Source organism: Calidris pugnax, unplaced genomic scaffold (assembly GCF_001431845.1).
Source record: "Calidris pugnax isolate Ruff unplaced genomic scaffold, ASM143184v1 scaffold69, whole genome shotgun sequence".
Classification (NCBI taxonomy): Eukaryota; Metazoa; Chordata; class Aves; order Charadriiformes; family Scolopacidae; genus Calidris; species Calidris pugnax.
In genome coordinates, this window is record NW_015090859.1 from 10,124,358 (window position 1) to 10,146,186 (window position 21,829).

The 21,829-nt window shown below is 39.2% G+C and overlaps 2 protein-coding genes across 2 annotated transcripts; both read left to right on the forward strand.

Moving 5' to 3' along the window:
* The first annotated feature begins 3,051 nt into the window (after nt 1-3,051).
* On the forward strand, nt 3,052-4,026 carry LOC106889261 (2-oxoglutarate receptor 1-like). Its single transcript, XM_014944100.1, has one exon. The coding sequence runs from the start codon at nt 3,052-3,054 to the stop codon at nt 4,024-4,026; it is 975 nt and encodes a 324-aa protein (XP_014799586.1).
* A 7,786-nt stretch (nt 4,027-11,812) lies between these two features.
* On the forward strand, nt 11,813-17,413 carry LOC106889254 (echinoderm microtubule-associated protein-like 5; the record flags this gene model as incomplete). The annotated part of the gene is made up of 5 exons (XM_014944091.1): nt 11,813-12,065; nt 14,244-14,456; nt 16,082-16,249; nt 16,787-16,893; nt 17,295-17,413. Coding segments are annotated over exons 1-5 (860 nt in total), but the record flags the coding sequence as incomplete, so codon positions are not given.
* Between the last annotated feature and the right edge of the window lie 4,416 nt (nt 17,414-21,829).

Below are 21,829 nucleotides of genomic sequence, written 5' to 3' on the forward strand. Positions count from 1 at the left end.
CAGCCTCTTACAAATGGTTTCTAATGACACATGCAGTGTCTGGGAACAGGGTAATGGCTATTTAAACAGTTGCTGATCCCTGAGCTGGTACACGACAGTGTATTTTACAATTACTGAGAAACTTCAGACATTTTTTAAAAGTGCTCTGGGCACTGACCTAGAGAGAAGCTTGGTCAGATGAGAACAGAGATGATGCCCTTCTCCTAATGGTAACAGATAGATAATGTGCTAGTTGTCAGACATTACTGCTGCCCCAGTCTTGATTGTCCCCGCTACCACTCTTTCCCTGCAGTATGATTAGCCAAACAGATAGCTTTCTTCCTACTCATGCCTACCATACATGCCCTCAAGGAAAGTCAAGACAGTCTTCCAAAATATATTCTTATCTATGTGGTTCTCAGTAACTACACTAATAATATACATAATGTTCAGAAATGAAAGCTTCCTCATTTAATACCGGATCAAAAGCCTCATCAGTGAGCAGGACCTATAAAATGCACCAAGGCCAAAAGGCTGCTGGCCATGCTGGGCAACTAGGGCCTCTTTGCATCAACGAGGTTGCACCCCAGACACTGAAGCCAGCAGTTTCAAAATTCAAGATCCTATGACTTTCTTTTTTTTTTCTTTTTTCTTCTTTTTAAATAATAATCTCTTTTCACCTTGTTCCTCGAGCTAAGGACGATAATGAGATTTTTATTAAAGAACAGTCTTTTGGTTCAAGAAGCATGGAAAATTGCGGCTCTGGTGAATTATGAAGCCCGAAAGGAAAGGCTCAAAAGAAAACAAATTTGCAACCTCAGCTACCCCAGTAATAACCAGCCAATGCTAATTTGTTCACCAAAAATAAGCAGCAAGTTTGCCACAGTTCCTGAAAAGCACATCATGCCAAAAGAAACCTTCATTTCTTACATGAGATGAAAAATGTACTTTGTTAGACGTTTGTTTCTAATGAAGACAGTATGTCATAACACTTTTCACCTGACCTTGAAAAGGCAACATGTCTTATTGACTTTGGTTTAACTTCACAGGAAATACAGAATGAATTTAATTTTCTCTTTTATAAACACATGGACGCACACACGCACACTGATTTAAATGTGATCCGCTGCTATTTGAATACTAGGGGTGTACCTCAGCATGCAGAACTGCTGCCAGCAAAGCATGATCTGCCCACTGAAAGCAAGACAGCATGAATGACAGAGGGCAAAAGAGATCTCATACAGCCACCCAGGTCTAAGAGCTGACACCTGAGCTGCTAACATAGGTTTTCTACCAGTCTCCTAATTTACGGCCACATGGAGTCTCAGTCTGCCAGGGAGTGAATGTATATGGTTGTATGCCAGACTAAAACCCGCTTCACTGTAAGAAAGACGTAAGTACATTTCATTTGCAGTGCTTTTTGCTCAAAGCAATATCAAAGGGAGAAGCAGAATTGCAAGTTTTCAGGTAAGCGATATTTCTCCATTTTCAATTTGGAGGGTTCAGTGAAGAACTGATCAGCAGTGCAGGAAAACTAAACTGGGGATGAATCAAACATTCTAGAAAATTTCATCAAACTTGAAATATACCAATGAGATGCATAAATGTGGGTGACAGTGGTATCATCAAGCAGCAGAAAAGAGAGAAAATGTCTAGCTTTTGTCTGAATGTAAATCTGGATTTGTTTAAAACAAGCTTCATTGCCTTTACCTAATGAATCTTTGACTGCAAAGTTGCTGTACCAGAGCTAAGATTCATGTTGAAAAGCATTAATGTTTTAACCAAATTATCGGGAGACTGTTAAAATTTCTGAGTAACAAAGTGATACCAATCTTTCTGAAATAATTCCTGTTTTGTCCCAGCTTTAATGACTGGCTTTATCAGAGAAAAAATTTGTCATGTTCTACCAGTCATTAGGATAATGCAGAAACATCCATGCAAGTAACAGGCTAAATGCTGTTAACTGAGTCACATCAAAACCTAATTCTATACACAGAATTTCCAGGACCACAATAAGATACTCTTCTGTCTTCCTTTTTTTTCTTTTTTAATGCAATGACTTCATCCTGGATGTCCAATGTAACATTAGTTTACTTACAGACTGTTTCTGGGACAAGAGAGAGGAATTTGGGCTTGCTAGAATGCTGTCGAGCACTTTATGAAGTCACTTTAAAATATTTTCTCAGATGGACTATGTTAGGATCTGGAGGAGTGGTGTTCACCTGAGATGTTGAAGACCCACAGTGGTACACTTCTTGGCTCCCTTGAGAAGTCTAAAGGTTAGACATGCAGGTCTGAACTAGTCACCTTGGGCTGCCTTTTTCATCAATGGAAAGAAATAGGTATGCCAAAAAGAGTAAATCATTTATCTTAGAAACCTCTCTTCTAGGAGGATATATAATGTCCTGGAGGAACCTACAGCTCTCCCTTGGTGATAAAGAGGGGCTTAGGATGACTAGTTCCACTTTAAGCATCTAACTTTTTGATATCTGAAGTTAGATGAGATTATTTTCATCCTTGGCTACCATCCTTTCAGGTTAAAATGCTACCAAGAAAGGTTATGTCTTGAACTCACTGTGGAAAGATCCAAATTGGCCATGGCAGATAAGAAACTTGGTCAGAGACAAGTCTATCTATCCCCAATTTGCACAAAATGGGAAGCAGGATCAGTGGCTTCACTCAATATCTGTGCTTTCCACCTTGTCTCTGTACTTTGAGAAAGTCCAAACTCTGTCTAGCTCCCTAAATGTGTTCTTCCTACTCCTAAATGTTTGCAGATAAGCAGTAATTGTCTTCCTCAATGTAGGAGGTTAAATAAAGCAAGAGTAAAATTAATCATTACTAAAATTAAACCAAAAGGAGAGGGAAGGGTGAAATCAAACAGCTGAGTGGGGTTATCTAGGTCAGAGCTGGGTGTGTTAGCAAATCCTTGTTCCCTCCCTCTGCTATGCCTTGTCAAGCATATAATGTGTGCCCCAGCCACAAAAGATTTATCTGAATGCATTTGTCCCAACCAATCAATTAAAACTAAACATCCGTTTTTTGTGAAGCTTTAAGAAGATTTCTGCAAAAATGGCATCTGAACCTACCAGCAATTTCACTGCTCTGCCAGGCCACGCAGACCCGTTGACAAGCTGCAAAGATGAAGATTTCTTACAGGTGAAATCCTATCTCTCCGTCCTTTACAGCCTAATCTTCCTGGTGTGCTTCCCAGGGAATATCGTGACAATTTTTGTCTACTTTATCAAGATGAGGCCCTGGAAAAGCAGCACCATCATTATGTTAAACCTGGCTATCACTGACCTATTATATGTAGCTACACTCCCTTTCTTCATACACTACTCTGCTAATGGAAACAACTGGATTTTTGGAGACTTCATGTGCAAGTTTATTCACTTCTGTTTCTACTTCAACCTGTACAGTGGTATTATCTTCCTTAGCTGCTTCAGCATCTTCCGGTTTTTTGTAATTGTCCACCCAATTAAATGCTTTTTTGTTCAAAAACGGAGATGGGCAGTGGTGACTTGCGTAGTAGTTTGGCTGATTTCCCTGGTGGCCATCAGCCCCTTGGGCGTCTTGATTGCCACGAGGCATACGCAGAACAGGACAATCTGCCCAGACCTGGCTGCTGCTGAGGACCTTGACACTAGTCGGTGGTATAACTGGCTGCTGACCATGTTTGCCTTCTTCTTGCCCTTGCTGACAGTGACTCTGTGCTACGCGCTTATTATTTACACCTTGGCTACTGGGCCTCATACACAGGCTTGCTACAAACAAAAGGCTCGCAGACTCGCTGTCGTCCTCTTGGTGGTCTTCTATGTGTGCTTCCTCCCCTTCCACGTCTTGCGAGGGATTCGGCTGGAGCTCCGAGTACGACAGGTTAGCTGCCACTTGAAGAACATGATCCTTTTAATGTTTATTATAGCTAAACCTTTGGCAGCGTTAAATACTTTTGGAAACCTACTGCTCTATGTAGTGACGGGAGACAACTTCCAGCAGGCCATCTTCTCACTCCTCAAGTTTCGGACAAATAAGAACTTGAAATAGCAGGGATTGCTGCCATAAAAGAGTTATGGAGGAAGGGTCCAAATCTGCTCTCAACCAGCCAGGCACAACCTCCTTGCCTATCAGAGTACTCAGCTTAACCCTGCCAACACCAAAGGAGCAACAATCTGTTCTGTGTTTTGGAGTTAAAATTTGATCATCAAAAGAGAAAACGTATAATTTTAAATAAAATCTTTAAATAAAATACTAAAGTATTAAATGTGAAACTTCTCAGAAATTTCTCTGCATTTGCTCTCCGAATCCTTGATACCTCTTTCGGAGAATGGCAAACAGTTCCAAAAAAGCCATAGTTGCTTATTAGTGGCAGACACAGATTCAAGGTGGGAGTAATTCAATTTAATTTTAATAACTTAGAAGTTACCTAGTCTAAGCTAGGTGCCTGCCTTGGACTTGTTTCCTAAGCAATGGCTGGGGGTAAGACACTCCAGGGAGCAATACATCACACTTGTCTTAGACCTGTAGGAGGTTCTTCTCGTCTCCCTGGAGACATTGACAGGCAGGTGTAAGCATATAAGGTAATCACCTGGTCCTTCCTTTATAATTTTCCATTATAATAGAGAAAAAGATACAGTTTTAGGGTGTGATTCACCTAATTATTTATTCTTGATGCCCACATTTAGACAAGATAAATCATGACCTAGAAGTGCCTGTTTCTCTCTACTGACCATAAAATGTAAGTAGATCAGACACAGACCCAAATGTTCATGCCTGCCTTTACTGAGTCCCAGCTCTAGCACAGAGTAGGATGGATCACCCTCCAGAGGTGTCTAAAAGGGGGATTACACAGTAAGACCCTGTTCAGTGCCTTCAGTGGTCACCTGAAGATTAATGGTGCAGTAATACAAGACCACTCCTATAAGAATTTTCCATACTACTAACTGTGATTTCTGTATTAAATTTGGCCCAGAGGTGAGAAGTGAATAGATGCATAAATGTGCCAGATTCATAGATTCATAGCATCACAGAATGGGTTGGGTTGGAAGGGACCTTTAAAGGTCATCTAGTCTGACGTCCTGCAATAAACAAGAACATCTTCAACTAGATCAGGTTGCTTAGAGCTCCATCCAACCTGACCTTCAAAGTTTCCAGGGATGGGGCATCTACCACATATCTGGGCAACCTGTTCCAGTGTTTCACCACCCACATTGTAAAAAATATCTTCCTTTTATCTAGTCTGAATCTACCCTCTTTTAGTTTAAAACCATTGCCCCTTGTCCTATTGCTACTTAAAGATACTTACAAGTACCTTTCTTATAAGCCCTCTATAAGTATTAAAAGGCCACATATGGGTCTCCCTGGATCCTTCTTTTCTCCAGACTGAACACCCCCAATGCTCTCAGCCTGTCCTCGTAGAAGAGGTGCTCCTGCCCTCTGATTATTTTCATGGCCTTCCGCTGGATCCGCTGCAACAGCTCCATGTCCTTCCTGGGCTGAGGACTTCAGAGCTGGACAAAGTACTCCAGGTGGGGTCTCACGAGAGAGGAGTAAAGTGGCATAATCACCTCCCTCCACCTGCTGGCCACACTTCTTTTGATGTAGTCCAGGAGATGATTGGCTTTCTGGGTTGTGAGAGCGCACATTGCTGGCTCATGACCAGCTCTTCATCCACCAGCACCGCCAAGTCCTTCTCTGCAATCCATAGAAAATACTAAGTCATTTTTGCCCATTTCTTTACTCAGTGAAGGTCTGCTTGGTCACACCAGGTAAGGAATAGCTTTGGGTAATAGCACATTTTACAGGCAATAAGGCCTGTTTCACAGGAAAATGTGAGTCCAATACTTGCAGTTACCATCTAGAGAGGTCCCAGGACCAGCTGAGGTACCCCAGCCAACAGCAACACAAAACTATTAGCAACAAAATATTCAGAGTTCAAAAGTATGACCGCAGAATGAATTCTCCAATACATTTTTATAACAGCCTTATTTCATGTTTCATTACTTTTGCTCTCCACTCCAAAATGTTCATTAATCAATGGTAACACATGCAGCCGCAAGGCTCTCATGTGACCCTTCTCCTCATCCAGTCCCTCTATGCATGGCCTGGTCTTCAAATAACCACCAGACCAAGACCACCAGACCACCATTCCCACTAAGCACATACCTGAGTGACTGGCAGATAGCCTGTGACTCCTCTGTGGCACGAGGAGCCCACTCACAGCCTTTCTCAGGGCTGGCTAGGGGATCAAAACAAGCAACAGCAAGTTACAGACTTGTCAAGGGCATGAGAGTAGATAAGAAACCATTCCCAACATAGGAAGAGCATGACAGGGAAAGGAAGAGGAGTGTTCATCTGGGATAGGGTAGAAGATGAGCTGTGAAGGAAAAGTCCTGGCAGAAAGCAGAGTAGGAAGCCATTTTCCTGCAGAAATACACATTTCATTTTAATCCATCCCTGGGTATTAGTCAATGCAAGTTTTAAAACTTCTGCACAGAGCAGCATGACCTCCTCTGTCACCATTACCCATCCTCAAATTGGGGATGAGTTCATTAGGTAAAGAGGGAATCTGACCTAGTGCAGACCTGGAGAGATGGTACACAAGGAAAACATCCTAAAAAATGTAAAGAAACGGCCTCCCACCCCACATACTGCATTGGTTTTGCCAGTCTCCAAAGGGCAGCACCACCTTCTCTGCCCCACTTAGAGTGCTGTTCACAGATGCCTGCTCCTGACACACCAGAACCACAATCAGAAGGCAATACTGAACAGACCGTCTTAGCTGTTTTTAAGGTTTAGGGTATCCTATCAACAAACCACCAAGTTATTTTGAGGAGAACCAGGCTGATATAATATCTTTTAAGTCCCTGCTGCATAGAGACATCGGAGTTTCATTAACTTGAATGGAGTCGTACCTCAACATCTACATCGTCGGGTCTAGTTCTTTTGGTGTTTGAGACAGAAAAGGAACCGCCTCTGTTTTTGCAGCAATATAGGAGCAGTTTTTAATTTCAATTTTAAATTAAGCTCTGCATTAGTCCCCTTTTAGCTCTACTTGATATTTTCTGGATAAATTACTCAGCACACTCATCTGTTCTTACATCCAGGCTATTTACCCTTTTTTAAATGCAAGATGCCTGGAACATCATCAGTACTAGCACCATCACCCAGAATGATCTGGGCAGATATCCTCCTGAGTTGGCAAGGGGATGAACCAGGTCTTGGTTTCTCAGTTTTCTCTACAAGCTGTGAAGAACAAACGTACAAGCTATTCTATTATAAACAGTACATTTGCAATTTCAATAGAAGTCAAAGAAAAAGGTATCTATACAAGAGTCCCACCTGCTTCCCTACCCCCCTCCCAATCAGTGCTCGCCTCCCACTCTCATATTACTCCATACTGCAATAACCTACCCATTTTTCATGCTCTCTGTGCATAGGTACTTGCATTATTCTCCTGCCCTTAACTCCCACTGCTCTTTGCATGTCTGCCATGCTGGTCACTATAGGGCCATGACTGTTGGCAGGTTCATCCCTAACCTGGCATCCTATAGCATGACATTAGCCAGCCAACAGTAATCACAGTTGCTGTGGAGTTTTTAGCGTCCATTCCACTCTCCCTTCACCCCACTACAATTCATCCTCAGTGGAGCTAGGAATTAAAAAGGCAAGATTATAAAAATGTTATCAAGAAACCACTACCATCTGACGTGACAGTCAGGTCTAACAGCAGAACATGATTCTTGTATTTTAAGATTTACATCACCACTGACAGGAAGAACAGTTCAGTCATATTCATATTGTACTAATTTTTTATTTGACATCTTCAAGAGTTATATTTGCTTTTTAGCTTTAATGGTAAATGTTCTTGCAGTTTTTTCAGAACTGCTACAATGCAAAGGCTTGCTATTCCTTCCAACAACCTCTAGTATGTTTGCCTTCAGATGGAAGAAACAAACCGTGTTCAAGGAGTAGAAGACAGGCCTATATTCTCATTTTGCTATAGGTAGGACACCAATCCCTAAATAAGTATCATACTATGATCATTTACTGTTTATGTTTGTAATGTTCTCACAAGACCTGAGCACTGTCACCTCCACATACAAGCCACAGAGACATAAAGCCCAAATTTATATTTTACTGTTCTCAGCAAAGGCCCAGATCCATACCTCTAACCTCAGCTCCTGTCTGCACAGAAGCACAGGAGGAGACAATTTACTGGAAGAGGACAAGAATGACTTTTTCTCAGCAAGTAGAGAATTTCTCTGGTGTCTGATTCCCTGCAATAACTAAAACAGAAATGACAGTTCCTAAAATAATTCCTTCCATAAGGTAATTAACAGTGTTCACTATTGTAAAGCAAGCAGTAAGGCTCAGGAGTATCACTGTGTCTACCATCTTGCACGTGTTCTGCTCTCATCCTCAGACGGATCTTTTGGATCATGGACATCTTTGCAGCAGTGTTAGAGCAACGGCTCTGCTCCTCTCAATTTCTGTTTGGTCTAAGGCAACAGATCCACCTCTGGAAGTATAGGAGGTAACATTTTAAGCCCTTGGGCCACCCACCAGCTTCATGCCCACAAGAGGTTTAGCTACCACATAAAGCAGGACTAGAAGGAGGAGGCTGCAGGCTCAACAGAATGTCACAGCGCTGAACAGTGTCCTCCCTCTGTCTATACCAAGTCCCCATAAAACAGCCAGGAAAAACTGCAAGAAACCTTTTTGCACAAACACAGGAGAAACCCATTCAAGGAGAAACCCATCTGGTGCCAGCAGCATGACAGTGGCTCGATGACTTCATGACTGTGTCAGTGAAGAAGGCTGGTTTCATCAGGTGTACCACATACGCACCTCATTTTATCACCGTGTCTAAGGAGACAGAAATAGCTATTTTTAGGATGCTTAAAAAGCCCAGCAGGTAGTCTAAGCCTCCCCAAGCAAATAGACTGGACTTACTACAGAACCATACGTGGGGGTGTGTGAAAGGGACAGTGAAACAGAGAGGGGGGGAAAACCCATCTCAGCTTTGATGAGACTCTCACCTCCTCTGAAGGAATATGATACACACAAACCCTCCTTTTCTTTATTTAATATTGTTTTCTTCTTTCTCTGGCAGCCTGTGCTCTGGGATACATCTGCAGACCCCACAAGGAGCAGAAGATATGGGTCCACATGCCCAGCACAGCTGTGGCGGGGGAAGGCACTGCATACAAAGGTTTTGTGGAGCAACCCACAAAACCAAGTCAGATGGTTACATTTGGTTTAGAAGTGTAACTACATACGAATTGACATATAAAATCCTCTTTGGTCTTGCAGCAGTGGTGGAGAAGAAGCTTCTGCCAGTCTATCAACTGTGTCCATTCCCAAAGACTAAACCTGAGTCTCAATTAAAAATGCCATTATTTAAGCACTATTTTAAAACTATGACTGCCAGTAACCTTTCTTTCTGTATATGTGCAAATCCAGTGCAAATAGTCAGATAGAATATTCCCACAGATCCATCAGCGGGTTTCCACTTTATAAAACCACCTACCCACACGTTAACCTCAGTGGCTGCTCGTGGGTTTGCGTATGCAAACCCTGAGGAACGGAGACAAGGATGACTTCACTTGCAAGAAAGCACATGCACGAGGCTGATAGCACGACACAGGTGTTCCGGTATTAGCCAAAAATTATGTTGAAATTTTGAATCCTTTGTCTAAAGCCTTCCCAGACTCCTGCAGCATCTTGGGTCAGAATCACAGGGATGGTGGCAACACCAAAATTAATCATTGTTTTGTAGAGTAGAAGGAAATTAGATTGTTAGGTGTTGCTGAATTTTACACAGATCTGCCAATGGCAGTACAGTGGACAATCACAGCAATTTGCAACTTTTATTCTCGTTACTGCATACCACAAACACGACAGAAGGTATAGTTCCTATGGCTCTTCAGAAATGACATGAGCAGGCCTAAGAAAGCAGTCTGTTTAACTCGTTCTCCTGGTCACTTGGGCAATTTCTCGCCAGAGATATGGAAACATGGGAGCAGCAGCAAAGGCCAAATGGCTGCATTAGTACCACCATGTTTCTCCTCCACTACCCACGGTGGGGCTGAACTGAGTCCATCCACAGAAGTGGCCTGGCTTATCCCAAAGCCAGCAGAGCTGGCAACGAGTACAAATGCAGAGGTAGAAAATCTCTGCAAGAGTCACCAGGGCAAACCAAACCTCCCCATCCTGAGAAAATGCAGGTCCCTGGTTTTCAAGCTGGCACCGGCACTTTGGCTCTAGAAAGGGCTGGGGTTTCAGGGGTGTCCCCGTGCCTTGCTTTTCATGTCACCTCCTCCGGTGCTCAAGGTGACCTCCCTCCTTCCCTGCCTGGCTATGGCTGCGTGTGGGAGATGAAGGCCTGGACTTTAGGCATGGAGATGCTGGCATTTTGGGAGAGCATTGCAGAAGGCTGACAGGCAGAGCCAGGAAAAGGAGCACGTGGGGATGTGCCAGAGCACACCACTCCTTTGGGGTTCCTGACTGACAGCAATGTCCCCTTGGGGACAGATGTAAGGTGTTCAGGATCTTCCTTGTACCTGCCCTTCATGTGTGATGGAGAAACAAACCTGCAGTAGGAAAACAACAAGATGATCCTTAAGGTCCCTTCCAACACAAAGCATTCTATTAAATATTTTCTTTCCTTCTTCTGCTTCAAAAATAAGTCCAACAACAGCAAAATCTTTATTTACCTGAGTCTTGGGCAGGATTCCTAGCAAGTGAGCATGTGGAAAAACAGGGCTGATTTGTGTCATGAGGGGTCTTCTCTGGGAGGGGATGATGTTGCTGTGCAGCTCAGATGAGGTTGGGGACATCCTGCCACCCACCAGCACAAGGAAGAGGGACAATCTGGCCATGAGCCCAGTACAGAGCTGGGTCGGTGCTGCTGATTCACCAGTAAATCACCGCTGGGCAAGTAGGAATACTTGTTCTGGTCCTGGAGCTGACTGACCCTCCCATCAAACCAGAGACAGTCACTTTATCTCCTCCTAATTATTTCCCCTGCCACATTTTATCCTCTTAGAGCTACAAGCTCTTTGGGGCAGATGTCTTAGTGCGTATTTGCACAACAGGATCTGAATCCCGAATGGGCCCTCCTGGCATTATGAAAATTCAATTAAGGGCTTCAGCCATAAAAATGTAAATGATGTAGCTACTTATCATTTGTGCGTATAGAGACACATAAACACACATACGCAGATACACATGCCCAGGGAAGCAGTGCCTAATGCAAAAATAAAACTGTTTTAAAATAACAGTGCTATGTTGTGTTTAAGCCCCTTCCTTTGGATATGAATATATGTATTACTTGTTCCTTTTCTCTCCTGTGGAACAAAAATAGCATGACACTGGGGACAGAAACTGGCTGAACAGAAATCACTTTTCAGGACAAGAAGCAATTGCTACAGAAGTAATTGCAGCAATGCACAAAATCTTCTGAAACAGTTTTCTAAAGTTTGTGGTGACACACTGGGTTAAATAAACATTATAATTTTCCGGATATAATTTTCTTCTTTATACAAATTAACCAAGTTTTACTACTGAGTTGAAGACTGATCTTTAAGTATGCTGTTTTATTTATATTTAATATCAGTAACACCTGCCTATTTAGCTTCTCTTTTTTTTTTTTTTTTTTTGCCATGAAGCCCTACCCAGCTCTTAAAAATAGCAGTGTTGTGTTTGCACGTAGGAGAGTAAAGTCCACTTCATCGTATCACGGATTTGTCCATTTTTTAAAACTGGGAACTTGACAGTATGATAAGGCTCTTCTATACTTATGACGTGCTTTCTCTCATACTACAGAGATATGACTGAGGTTGTTCATATCAAAGACAGGAAAGAAGCTATTCATGAACTGAAATATTCACCAGATGGGAATTTCCTAGCTGTTGGTTCCAATGACAGCTCTGTGGATATATATGGTGTTCTTCAACGATACAAGAAAGTTGGGGAATGTATTGGATCTTTAAGTTTCATCACCCATATGGATTGGTCTTCGGACAGTAAATACTTACAGACCAATGATGGCAATGGGAAGAGACTTTTTTACAGGATGCCAAGTAAGATTATGAGTTGCTTCTATGATATTTGTTACTTAATACGGAAAGAATGTATAGTAGTTTTGTAAAAACAGCCAAATACAGATCCTGGTTTAAAGCACTGGGTTATAGAGAAATTTTTTTCTAAGTTTATGTAAATATTTGCTACATTTGAATAAGGATAGCATTTTCTGGAAAAGTTACTTAAATATTTTCATTCTTAAACATTTACTCTTTATAATGCATCTTTTCATGGTAGAGATGCAGGCTTATAATTTATTTTATTTCTCAAAAATAAGTCTTTGCTCCCACCTTTTTAGAAAAAGAATAATATTGCTTTAAAATCCAGTTTTGCAATAGCTTAATAGCTTTGTAGTTATTGAGCTTAGATATTAAATAGATTATCATTTGCTTGCACTGTATGCTTTTTAAAATGTGTGGAAAAATCAGTATGTTGCATCTCAGAAGAGTCATCTGCTTTTCTAGAACTATGTTTGCAGCACAACTGAAGAATTTAACTTAAAAGAGCTTTTACAGTGAGAAATATCTACAGATAGAAATGATAGGACTGCAAATGAGTTTGGGATCAGACTGCAAATGAATTTGGAAGTATAATAGGATTAGGTGACTTCTAGAGAAAATAAGAGTACCTGATATAAGGGTGCCAGAATGTTAGGAATTACTCACTGGAAACAAAAGAAATATTGAAGCTGTGATACATATATGATTCAATCTGCAACCTTCAAAATTAATAAAAATATCAAAATGAAAGTTAGCTGGGCAGTCTACTCATAACACAAGTTCAGATGTGTCTTTTCTCTTTTATGGCAAAAGCAAATTAGTACATTACGTAATATTAAAATAGAGCTTTCAGATTCAAAGTTTGTGACAACCCTATAATTGTAAATATTTTCAAGACAACACTGTCTCGAAGACTTGACTGTACTGTCCCATACTCTTGAAACATTTTTCACCACGACAGTTCCCTCTGCAGAGGACATATGCACATAATACCTATATCTTAAAGCTTCAAATTTAAGTAGTCCTGATTATAGTATGTCAAGGGCAGTGTTTGTCGCAAGGTTTTACTTGTTTCTTCTGTGTGTATAAACTCTTTAATATCTTTCCACATTTTTCCCACTCATCATATTTGTAGTAAGTGTTTTTTATCATCCCCACTTACTATATTGTCCCTTCATTTGTTACTCTCTCTATATGCTTTGCACTGTACATTATTCATAGCTCCACGGAGCTTTTTGTGACTCCCTTAGCTGAAGCATCTGATTCATTCGATGCACAATTTTGTTCCTGTGCACTGAATGAGACAGAAGATACGTAAGAAAAGATAGTAAGTGAGAATTTAATTAGACTGTAACAAATACATAACACACAGGATGAGCAATTTTGAGTTACATAGGCAGCTTTCAGCCTGGAGTTTCTTGATATATTAAAATGTGGGATTGTGAAAGCTTGTTTATGAAAAAGTTTAGTGAAGTTAGGGAATCTCCTAAATATTTTAAAATAATGATGAGCATCATGTAACGCTTGGAATTGCACTATAAATGGGTAAGGAACTTAGAGTTGCCTAATACAAGATCTGTAGGACTTAGTCATGGATATAACCAGTATTAGTAGTCATCGTTTACATGGATTAGTGATTGAAAGAGATTACAAGGTAAACCTTGGCAAAGGGTGCAGTTATTTCGTCAGAGCTGAAGGTTCTTCAAACAGAGCACTTGAGTTCCTTTCCAGTTTTCGGAGGGGTATATAGTAGTTAAACTTTTCCTTGAGCCTGGGTTGTTAGGTTTTTTTTATGGTTTGGGGTTTTTTGGGTTTTTCAGTTTTTGCTCTAAATAATTCAGGTTTCTAGATTAGTTCAGCAACAGAATTTTCCCAAATTTTATCTTAGAATGGCTACATGTATTTTTGATAAATGTTTAAAAATAACACAGCCTCAAGCAAATATCAAGAAATAATAAAAGCTCTAAAAAACCAAACCCAGGTTCTCTGTTAAGTAGTCTTCAGAAGCCTTACTGCTGATATTGCTGGTCATAATAGAGAATACTAGATCATGACAGATTTGGAAATCAGTTTTTAATTCTGTCTTACTTGGATTTGATTCTGGAGAATTTAAAAAATTTTACATTCTTTAAAATTGCACAAATGAATGTTGAAAAATACCTCTATTTTTATTCTTAGGTGGAAAAGAAGTAACAAACAAGGAGGAATTAAAAGGCATTCAGTGGGCATCATGGACCTGTGTTTCTGGCCTGGAAGTTAATGGAATCTGGCCCAAATATTCCGATATAAATGATATAAATTCTGTGGATGCAAATTTTATTGGGCAAGTTATGGTTACAGCTGATGACTATGGAATAGTAAAGCTGTTTCGATACCCATGTCTAAGAAAAGGTAGGACTTTATGTGCAATTATAAACATGCATTTTTGAATTTTGGTTATTCAAGAAAAAGGTTTTAGAAAACTGGGGTTTTGAAAATTATATAAATGGGCAATATTTATTCTTAGAAGTTTATTTTGAGCTCAAAGCTGGTAAATAATAGGCTGATGTGTTGACAACTGAAATAATAACGATATTTTATTTGCATTTTGAATTGTCAGAAGTTCTACATATATTTTATTTTTTAACATAGATTAGCTTTGATTTGGGTTTTTTTCACAGAATTTCATGAGGTGATGCAATAACTAGCCTTTTATGAGATACATTTCTCTAAGTATTTCTTTAAGTATTTCACCCTGGTCTTCAAGTAGTTTTCTTCCTTCCTCTGGATCTGTGATGGAGATTTGGGCTAGGAACTAGGAAAAAATAACTTTCCCAAGTGATTAGAGTCAATAATGCAGCATTGCATTTTTAGTGCTGGCTACAACCGCATGATCTTTTCTTAGGATATGTCTTCAAGAAATATGTGCTTAAAGAATTGCCCCAAAAAGAGTTTTTCGTGATGACTCCTAGGATATGTCTTCAAGACATATGGGCTTAAAGAATTGCCCCAAAAAGAGTTTTTCCAACTCTTTTTTTAAATGGTGATGTTAAAAAAACATTTTATTTCAATCTTTCCAGTTTTATTTTTAAAGTGATAAGGCTTTTATTGGAACCTGAGATAACCCAGAAATACTTTCTTCAGAACAGTCTTCTGTCCATTTGAAGGAGATGGAGTTTGTTCCCTTTTTAGCTTGTCTATCTTGCACTAGAATTATAAAACCAAAGAAAAGGCACAAGAATCTCTGTAATGGAGTACTGTTAAGAACTTCTTTTTGGTAACTGATTCAATGATTGTCTTGTAATTATATACTCAGTGGAAACATTAACTTGATGTAGTTGTACTGCTAAAGATGGAAGGATATGAATGACTAGAAGTGCTTAGCACTCAAGTTGCGCAAACATTGGGAACCAGTGCTACGAGCACGTGTGGGGGTGTTTTGACAGAGCTAAACAGACATCATTTAACATTCAGTGACTTCATCTTTTCAATGTAGAAATAATAATTGGCAAAGATTACTGGAAGTGCTTCGCACTCAAGTTGCACAAACATTGGGAACCAGTGCTACGAGCACTTGTGGGGGTGTTTTGACAGAGCTAAACAGACATCATTTAACATTCAGTGACTTCATCTTTTCAATGTAGAAATAATAATTGGCAAAATCTTGGTTTGCAAAGATAAATACAGTAATTTTTTAAAAAAATCTTCCTTCTTACACCTCATACAGATAAATACAGTAATTTTAAAAAAAAATCTTCCTTCTTACACCTCATACAGCACTATTGTATGTCTTTTCTCTTTTTGTTTGACTTATTAAAGATATTATATCCTGGAATCCAAATTTTAAAATTTTTCTTAAAGACACATTAAAATCTGCAAATACTGCGTGAAGCTGCCACTATTAATTAAAATATCAATAGTAATTAGAATGTCTTAATCAAACTATTACTTTTTATAAAGGTTCCTTGATATGCTCCAAGTTGCTTCTGGAACATTTATTCCACGTATATTGAAAGAGATTTTTATTCCTGTTCTAGGAGCAAAGTTTAAAAAATATCTTGGTCATTCTGCTCACGTGACAAACGTCAGATGGTCGCACGATCACCAGTGGGTGGTTTCCATTGGAGGAGCTGATCATTCTGTCTTTCAGTGGAAATTTGTCCCTGACCGGAAGCTGAAAGATTCTCTTCATATAGCACCTCAAGGTAAGTAACTTATTGAAAAAAAGGAAAAGCAGGTGGGAGGAGGAGAGGCTAAAAGAGAAGTAAAATTCTTTGGTGGAAGTATAGAAATAAGTATTCTGAATCGTCAGTCTGCACAAAATTAGTGTTCTTTAAACTTTGCATGAAGTACCTGATGGCGTTTCCTGACACTTTCCTGTACCCTGTATGCTCAGTCTAGCAAGGCTGTGAAAAAAAAAATTCACCACTCTGTTCCCTGTGCAAAGGGAAAATTTAAAAGTTTGGATCATAGATAAGAATTTATGAATTCTGTATGTATCATCCTTTACTAAATTGACAGCAAAATGGATGCCTATTTGTCACTGGAAAAAAAAAAAGATGCATATAATTATTTGATTAAAATGAATTGATCCTGTCACCCTGTCAGTTATTAGCAGTTCATGTTGTAGTTAATGTGAGCATGGACTGTCAAATCAGAAACATCAAGCAGTTCCTTTAAACACTTTCTGTTTGTAATTTAAGTTGCTACATTTTCTTTTTCGGTTTTTTTTTTGGTGGCAGAGAGTCTGGTTGATTCTAATAGTGATGAATCAGATTCAGATCAGTCTGATGTTCCAGAGCTGGACTCTGAAATTGAACAAGAGACACAGATCACCTATCGTCGACAGGTAAAGATTTTAGTTTTAATGGCAGTTGGAATGTTTCCCAGGGTTTAAGTTGGTCTTTTATGAAAACCCATTGAAATTTGTAAACTGGGGAGGCTGAGCGCTAAGCAGGAACTGACCAAAACCTTTAGACTTTTTATTATCTGATGCATTCAAAATATTAAGATACAATAGAGAAAAAAAAAAAAAGTGATTATGTATATTCCTAGCATGTTCTATTAGAGTTTTGGTTGTAATTTAAAAATAAGTTACAATTATTAGAGGGTTTTTTCAATGATGTCAGTATAACATTTTGGTGGGTGATAACTGTGACTGAATTCTCAGAAACATGCTTTTCTTATCAATTGTTTAATTTACAATTAATTTATAATTAATTATAATTTATATTGTGCTCTTACTTAAAGGTTTACAAAGAAGATCTACCTCAACTTAAAGAGCAATGCAAAGAAAAAAGAAAAAGTGCAGCTTCTAAGCGACGAGAGCGAGCTCCAGGGAACAGTATAAGATTACATTTTGTTCATGGGTATGAAAACTAGGATTCTTTAAAATATACAAGCAGACTGTTTGTGTTTTGTAGATTGGTGTTTACAATTTAATAATCTGATGAAAGACTTTTAGGTCAGTTGCTTTGTGATCTATTGTTTTTCATTTCTGTAAAAACACATTTACATTAGAAAGTCTTGTTGCTGAGCTAGACTGATTCTGAACATGAATTCTAAAGTGAATTTGCACTGAAACTTTAGCTGGTATTTATTATTTGAATAGAAGTGACTAAACATAGTATTTGGCTATCACCTAGATTTTTCAGTATCTGGAAAATAATAGTTCTCTTTGGTGTATTATTTTGGAAGCTACGACAAACTTGGTGTAGTTGAAGACGGCTGGGTTCTGTATTGAAGTGGTGGTTCTATCAGTGTTTTGTTAAATAAAAAAATATAAACTGTTTGTACCTAATCTGAAACAATTTACACATTCCTCATGTTAGTTTAGGGATGAAGTGTAATTCTTAATAGGTCCTAGAAATGTGTTAAAATTCAGTTTCATTCTCTTTTTGGTACTAACTTGAGCAACAAAAGGATTTTCAAATGCATCCTTGAAATCTTATGATTTGCTCTTTGGGACTGGTAGTTTCCTGTAACTCTATGCAAGTGAAGACTTTTTCATCAGGACAAAGATGTGGTGTTTTAAAGCAAACTGGCAGTAGATGTTACTACATTAGAATAATGATCAGAAATATAAATTCCCTTGATTCAAAGCAAAGCCAAAGCCTTTATTAAATTAAGGTGTTGGAAATCAGGTAATATTGTGTTTTCCTTTCAAAAGATACCTCTTTGCAGGAATATACCTTGGTTTTGGAGATAACTGCAGAGAGAAGTTACTGATACAGTCTATCTTCATAATGACACACAGAATTTTAGGAGAGCTTCACGTAGAATGCTTAATAAATTATTTGGCTAAGAATAGTTAATCATTCAACTCAGCAATTTTGTCTGTGGAAGACATGGAGTCTGAGGAGTAGGTTTGGAAGTAATGACAACTGGGAAGCTTGGTACAGAGTTGTGTTTTTTATTTCTTTTTTTGATCCTCCTGAATTTTTGTATCAGTTAAGAAAATGCATTAAAGTGGGTAGCTGTATTTAGTCTTTAAAATTTGGTCTAAGAATCAAACCAAATGATCCTGAAGAAGATGTAGCACAAGCAAAGGCCCTGGATCTTTGGGATTATTGTTATTTCCTTCACAACAGAAGTGAAGCTTGACCAGAATATCCAGGAATGACCAGAAGTAGAATGTCCAGTTGAGTTCTGTCTGGTTACCCAATGGGCATCAAGAAAACTAATGAAGAATCCATGCTGAACAACAGATTTTTCTCAATGTCCAGGCTGTTAACTTTAAAGTGACCCACATCCAAGTGAGTAATAGGCATATTCTCTGATTCAGGAAGTCTGCTTTGCTTCATCTTTCTTTAGCTGCAATGGAAATGTCTTGGATGTTCCTTCAAAGTATAAAAAGTGGTGCTTTTTTGAACTAGGGGATAGGAAGCTCTTTTTCCTTTCTCTGTTTTTGAGCACGTTGGTTTTGTGTTTTGAATTTGTTGACTACCCTGAAAGATGAGCTTTTAAAAATCTCTTCTTATCCTGTAAGAAATCTTTTAAACCTCTGCTTACTTCCTCTTTTGGAAGGGGATAAAAACAATAATGCTGAGTATGTGAGCCAGCCACTAACTAATACGGATGAGAAAGCAACTTCTATTAACAGGTTAATCTTTCAGTGCGTCTTTCTCTAAGACATCTGATGCAATTATCATCAGAAACATATTATAAAAGTGGTGTACAAGTTTGGCCTGGTTTTAAGTATTCCTGTGTTTTCTTTCTGCCATGTCTTTCACACTGGTGGTTCAGAAACATAAAAAGGCTACATCTTTTGAGATACTCAGAGGAACCACTTTCTCAGTCTCAAGGCTTATGATACTTTCTTTTTGCTGGCAGGAAATAAGGATGCAAGTCTAATACTTAAGTCCTGTATCCCCTCAAAGCTATGCTGCTGAGCTCACAGGAATGATTTTGTTCTTGTTTTTTAATATCCAGAGGATTTAAGCAAAATCTAGTTTGAGTTTCAGGATATTCTTTGAACTGACCTTATCATAAGATAAAGTTTGGTTATGGTTTCAGGATGACGTGGGGTTTCTCATGCTCTTAAATGAGTCTTATGACGCCTTGCATGGATTTCTACCAGAGGGCTCCAAATACCTACAAATAGCATCTGAAGGGAGCAGGCTATGTGTGGGTCCTCTTGAGAAAACACTATTGCCATGTGGAAGTTTTTTTGTTTTTTGTTTTTGTTTTAATTATCTCTACGTTTTTGCTAAAGAGTCTGACCTCCACCATGTTTATTTTTGGGGAGGGTTGCACTGTGTTCAGAGAAGTCCCACATATACTTCGAAGAGTAACATACAAATTTTGAAAAACTTACAGTATCAGACAAACCATGGACTTCAACTCTTTTCCCAGAGAGGGCACTACTTGTGAAGTTCCCCCTTAGTTGGCTGTAGATGTGTAACTTGCAGCTGTGGGTAGGATCCAGCTTCAGGTTAAAGAATTTACAATTGTGTGCCTACAAGTAGGTGGTTTATGTGTGTATCTAAACTTCTGTCACAGTCAGTGGAGATCCAGTCAGTGGAGCATGAAGAGTGATTTGGCACAAGTAAAAACTAAATGCTGACTGGTGGCTCAGCTGAGTCACCCTGCAGGTTCCGTTGGCTGGATTGACTAGAACACTGTTCATTAAAATATAGGTATTAATATATCTATCACAGAGGTGAACACCTACATTTACATGTCTTTATCTCAAACTGAACCCAGTCCCTGCCCTTCATGGCCCTGGTAACAATCTCTTCTTCTGGATGTTGCTGTCATATTAACCTGAATCAGTCCTGGATCTATGGATTGATCAGTTGTTGCTGAAGACCACGTGAAAACATCAACTACTGCAGAGTGCAGTGTTATGATCATTGTGTCTTGTTATATATTGTCCACTAACTATGATGCAGAGCTTGCTTTCAATATTATTTACTCTCTAGTTGCTAATCTTGATGCCTAAAAAATTACTAGTAAATTACTTCTGTGGGTTGTTTTCTGCATGTAAAGGAATTGTTTCTTTTTGTGCTTTTTCTGAGATTAGCTAATAATCTCAATTCTACATTGATTTAGTAATATGAAGATGCAAGTATTTTAGAACTGTGTAGCACATTCTCAGGGAAATAATCGTCTACTGTGAGACATACTTCTTTTCATCTCTGCTTGGACTGTCTGAACTCATCTGGTGAGAAGTACCAGTAATCAGGGAGTTGGAGCCTGGCACGTGGGAAAGACCAGATGTGTCTCACTGGGTTACAAAGTGTCTTTGCACTGCTTGATATTTTGGCAAAATAGGTTTTATTTTAATTGTAAGCAGCTAATTGTACACCGATTTGATTTCTTTTTATAACGGGAGAAAGTGAACTAAAATCCAAACTTCTGATCATAAAAGGTTGTAGATATGAGTAATGAGAACTATTTTCCTGCATCCTAGATACGTTTTGGAGGTTTTGGGTAGTCCTGTGATATATGGCATTAACAAACTGAGTTTCACTGTGCTTAGCTTAGGGTATATAGGCAATTGTTATGACAAGAACTGGGAAAATTCTGAATTTCTAGGTTGCAGGTAGAGGGATCTGAGACCTTTTGTTATCTTAATGCTTTTTACTTTTATTAGTGACTGCTAAGCTTGTAAAAAAATTGCTCAACATCCAGAATTTCTATAGCATTATTTCTTTCAGCATACATATTTTCATAGCTGCTTTTAAAAATATTCTCATTTAGGGTGCATATTCAGCTTTTTAAAATTTATTTATTATTCTGCACTTGCAAAGGAAATCCAGTATTTTTAAGAAAGTGTAGTACAGAGTGAAGCACAGGAAAATGACATCTAGGCAATGATAGGTCTAGATATCTTCTCTGGCACTGTGCCTGCCTTTGTAATCCCTGCTCCTCACTGACTGTTGTCATGTCCTGAAACCTGTTGGTGCTTTGTTTTCTTTTTTTCATAGTATTTTATAGATAATTGTGTATGATGTCCCTTTATAAACTAGTGGCTGAACATCAAGGAAGGGTGCAGCCAGGCAAGGGCGAGTGGGCAGCTCTTTGGGTCAGGTAGAAACCAGCTTCAAAACATGCCCAAGTGTTGCTGCTGGGGGAAGCTGTGAAGAGTGCGGATGGAGGGAGGGCAGAGCATGACTGAAGAGTCTGCACTTGAATTTGGGAGTCTCTGTTGTTGGTCACTGTGAGAAGAGCAGGCAGCAGACATGAAGCTGAGCCTCAGACTTACTGGAAAGACACAGATTTTTTCTAGAGACCTTGAAGGGACAGTAGCTCAGCAGACACTGAAGAGCTGCTGGGCTGGG

Excerpts from the sequence above, each read along its gene's own strand:
- LOC106889261 (XM_014944100.1), top strand. The coding sequence starts at position 3,052 with ATGGCATCTGAACCTACCAGCAATTTCACTGCTCTGCCAGGCCACGCA.